A 3,265-nucleotide genomic window follows, 5' to 3' on the forward strand; every position below is an offset into this window, starting at 1 on the left:
AGGGGCTTGCTCAGATTTTAGAGGCAAACAGGGAAAAAACCCCAAAGTCCCAAAGCTCACACCTGCCCGTCCGCTCCAGTTCAGGACCGCTGTGTTTCTCCGGCTTGCTGTGAGAAGCGCTGTCATCAAGAGCTCCTGGCATCTTCCTTTTTTCCTGTTAAAACAGAAATGGGACCAAGATCTGTGTCTGTAACCGCGGGCTTGTTTGGCTTCTGCTCTGGGGATGCGCCAGTGACAACCTCGTGGATTTGGCCCCCGAGCGGCGTCCCCGGCCCTGCCACCACCCTGCTCGTCCCTCCCCACGCCTCCCTCCGCTGCCGCAGCCCCTACCTGAGAAGGGACATTCTTCGGGGGCTCGATTCGGATCGAAGGATCCCACTCGCCTGGTGGCAAGACCGTGACCTGGTCCAGGAACTCGTCGATGCCGGCCACGAGGTCAGCCTGGTTCTTGGCTTTATAGGCAACATCATGGAAAACCTGCCGCGAGGAGACAACCTGGTGAGAGGACAGCCCGCCTCGGACGTCCTAAGCAGGGCAACGAGCTCTTGGCTAAATGCAATCCTCACTCCTACAGAGACAGGGGCAGATGAGGAAAGACAGAAAATGACCCCGAGAGAGCTCTTAGCTCGTCGCACCTCATCCGTCATGAGGGTAGCCATGGACCTGCCGATCTCATGGTACTGGTGGGCTTTTCCTTCAGGGCCAAGCAAAACAAACAGGAATCTGGGCAAGAAAAACACACAATGAGAGAGAAGAATTTGCTCAAAGAGCACCGAGGAAATCTCTGGTAGCTCCCAGTCCAGCACATGGCTCTAGAGGGGACACATAGGCTCATTGACTCTGCACAAATTTAATTTTGGGACTAACTTCGATTAAAATTGGCCAAAGGGTTTAAAAGCTACAGCAGGGAAGGGAGAAATGAAGGTGAGGAGATGTGGGTGGGAGAAGCGTGAGTGCTCCCGCTGGCCTTGATCCCTTGGGATGCCACACGGGTGCACGCAACCCGATGTTGTGTCGGGGTTTTTAAATAAAAACTTCTGTGTTCCTCGTTCAGACCTTGTTGGGATGGGAACCTCCGTCATGCCTGAGAGGAGGACGGCCGGGGTCAGGCGGACGAACGCCACGATGGGCTGCCCAAGGAAATCCAGCTCTCCCACGAGCACGTTGGAGGCTTCAGCCCCAGTGGGGATTTTCTTCATGAAGTGCAGCTCCGCCTGGGCACAACGAGCGATTTTCAGGCAATTACCCCAAAAGCAAAGCCCCCAGCACTCTGCTGCCCACTCTGCAGCTGAGTCTGCAAGAGCAAATCAGGACCTAAAGGTGCGGGAGAGCTACGAGTGCCTCACCTTGCTTAAATCCATCGAGTTGGGCTCGTGGTTCACCCCATATTTAGCTTCTGCAGTGGTGGGAGAAGGATGAGGGGTGAGTGTTTGGGCTGGTAGGAAAAAGATAGACACTCAGAAAGATGAACAAAGAGCAGTTTGGACATTTCTCCCATGCCAGGACAAGTCTAATGGGGCCAAAGCCCGGCAGGAACCTTCATGCCGAGGCAAACCCTGCAGGAGCTCTCACCTGGCTGGTGCAGCTCTAACTGCTTCTTGCTCACGTCAGCAAACGAGCGGACGATGGGGAGGAGATTGTTTCTTTTCTTCTCGTTCTGGTGGTGATGCTTCTTCAAAAGGACCTCTCGAACCTTCGCCCGCATGGGCTCGTCAAACTCCGTGGACTGGTCTTGCTGGCCCAGGATCATATCTGGGGATGGCAAAGGGAAATGAGAAGCCGTCAGAGTAGAAACCCCCAAGTCGTGATGCCCAAAGCCCCCAGGGAAGGCTTTGCCGTGGAGGATATCCTGACGTGGGCTCAACCTTGCTAAGCAAGATGTTTGAACACAGCTCAGCCTCTGCAGCGAAAGACATGAATTCTCTCTTGCTAAAAACCATCATCCAAGTGCTTATTCATCACGCCGCTCCGATGATTACTTCCCAGTCTAAATAATGCAATTTCCTTGCCTGATCTGGCCTTTCTGTCTGACTCTACACACTTAACCAAATTATAAGCAATCTATAGCACAGACTCAGCCGATCGACTGCAATTTGCTGAGCCCAGGGAGAAATGGGCTAAGAAGAGCTCCAACTTCTCCAGCTCTTGAAAGGGCTGCATGGAAACCTGCCAGTCAACGAGAATTTCTCCAAAGCTGCTTTTACAATTAACTTCAATTATCTGCCCCATAGAAATACATTGCTTGGTCACCTGCCAGATAAACTCTGCCTTTAAAAACTCGTAAAACCCGGATGCTAAGGCAAAAGGGAAAAAAAAATGTGGGGAAATGGCTTGTAAGAAAGAGTTTATTTGAGGAGGTTTGGCTCTTACGCAGCCTCTGCATTTCTAAGAGCTGTGCCCTGACACACACTCCGTTTTGGCTGGAGAACATTCTCTAATGGCTTTTCTAACCCCCAAATAGCTTTCAAAAAGATCCCATTTTGGAAGAAGAAGCCGGTATGACTCTTGCATGCCCAGACTAGACCCAAAGCCAACTCACAAGTTAAAAACACAGCGGGACTTCTAGAGCAGGACCCTCCGTTGGGACCGGGTTTGATTTGGGAGCGAAGGGCGGCGAGCTGAGCTCGGCCCTTCCCGGAGGGCCGGACCTGCATTCTCGTCGACGCTGTTGGCACAAACGTCCAGCAGCACCGTCCCGTTGAGGATGCAGCTCCTCAGCTCGAAGAGGCTGTGCAAGGACAGCGTGGCCACGTAGGGCTTGCTCCAGCGCTCGCCACCATCTTCCACATCCTCCTCGAACTTCAGCCACCTGCGGGCACCAGGTGTGGTCAGCCCCCTTGCAGGGGGGCAGCCCCAGCTCCGCAACCGCCCTGGCAGAGCTACGGGGCGGCAGGAGGAGAGGGCCCCTCATGTTGGCACCTGCAGCTGCACAAGCTCTGTGTCCCCAAGAGCGGAAAGCAGAGCCCGCCGGCGCTGCCAGCGTGGGGACTCCTCTCCCACCGCAGGGACTCACCTTGCCGTTTCCTTCCACTCGGCATCTTCATCCCCTTTCATGCAGATCTCATCCAGCTCGGTGAACAAGTCATGGGGGACATGCTGCTCATCCTCCTCGGTCCCGAGGATGAACTGCACCCGCTGGGACGGGGTATCTGGGGGCAGGAGACAAAGCCCCTTCCTGTTACCACATCGGAATACGGCCCCTTGTGCTCACACGCAGGGATCGGCACCAGCTAAGCCAAAAACGTTGGGAGGGTCCCTGTTGCCC

General features: G+C 54.6%; 1 protein-coding gene across 1 annotated transcript in view; it reads right to left on the reverse strand.

The window, feature by feature from the left end:
- The window catches only part of LOC104271627 (electroneutral sodium bicarbonate exchanger 1-like), a gene marked incomplete at its 3' end in the record, with an annotated part of 10,666 nt that overhangs the window by 5,055 nt on the left and 2,346 nt on the right, over positions 1-3,265 (reverse strand). The window contains exons 3-10 of the mRNA XM_009866349.1: positions 3,014-3,149; positions 2,649-2,809; positions 1,573-1,752; positions 1,347-1,435; positions 1,057-1,214; positions 636-723; positions 331-477; positions 63-154 (exon numbers count right to left, since the gene is read on the reverse strand). Coding sequence (XP_009864651.1) covers positions 63-154; positions 331-477; positions 636-723; positions 1,057-1,214; positions 1,347-1,435; positions 1,573-1,752; positions 2,649-2,809; positions 3,014-3,149 — 1,051 coding nt within the window. The remainder of the gene's footprint in view (positions 1-62; positions 155-330; positions 478-635; positions 724-1,056; positions 1,215-1,346; positions 1,436-1,572; positions 1,753-2,648; positions 2,810-3,013; positions 3,150-3,265) is intronic.

The sequence above is a fragment of the Apaloderma vittatum genome, unplaced genomic scaffold, assembly GCF_000703405.1.
Source record: "Apaloderma vittatum isolate BGI_N311 unplaced genomic scaffold, ASM70340v1 scaffold25063, whole genome shotgun sequence".
NCBI lineage: Eukaryota > Metazoa > Chordata > Aves > Trogoniformes > Trogonidae > Apaloderma > Apaloderma vittatum.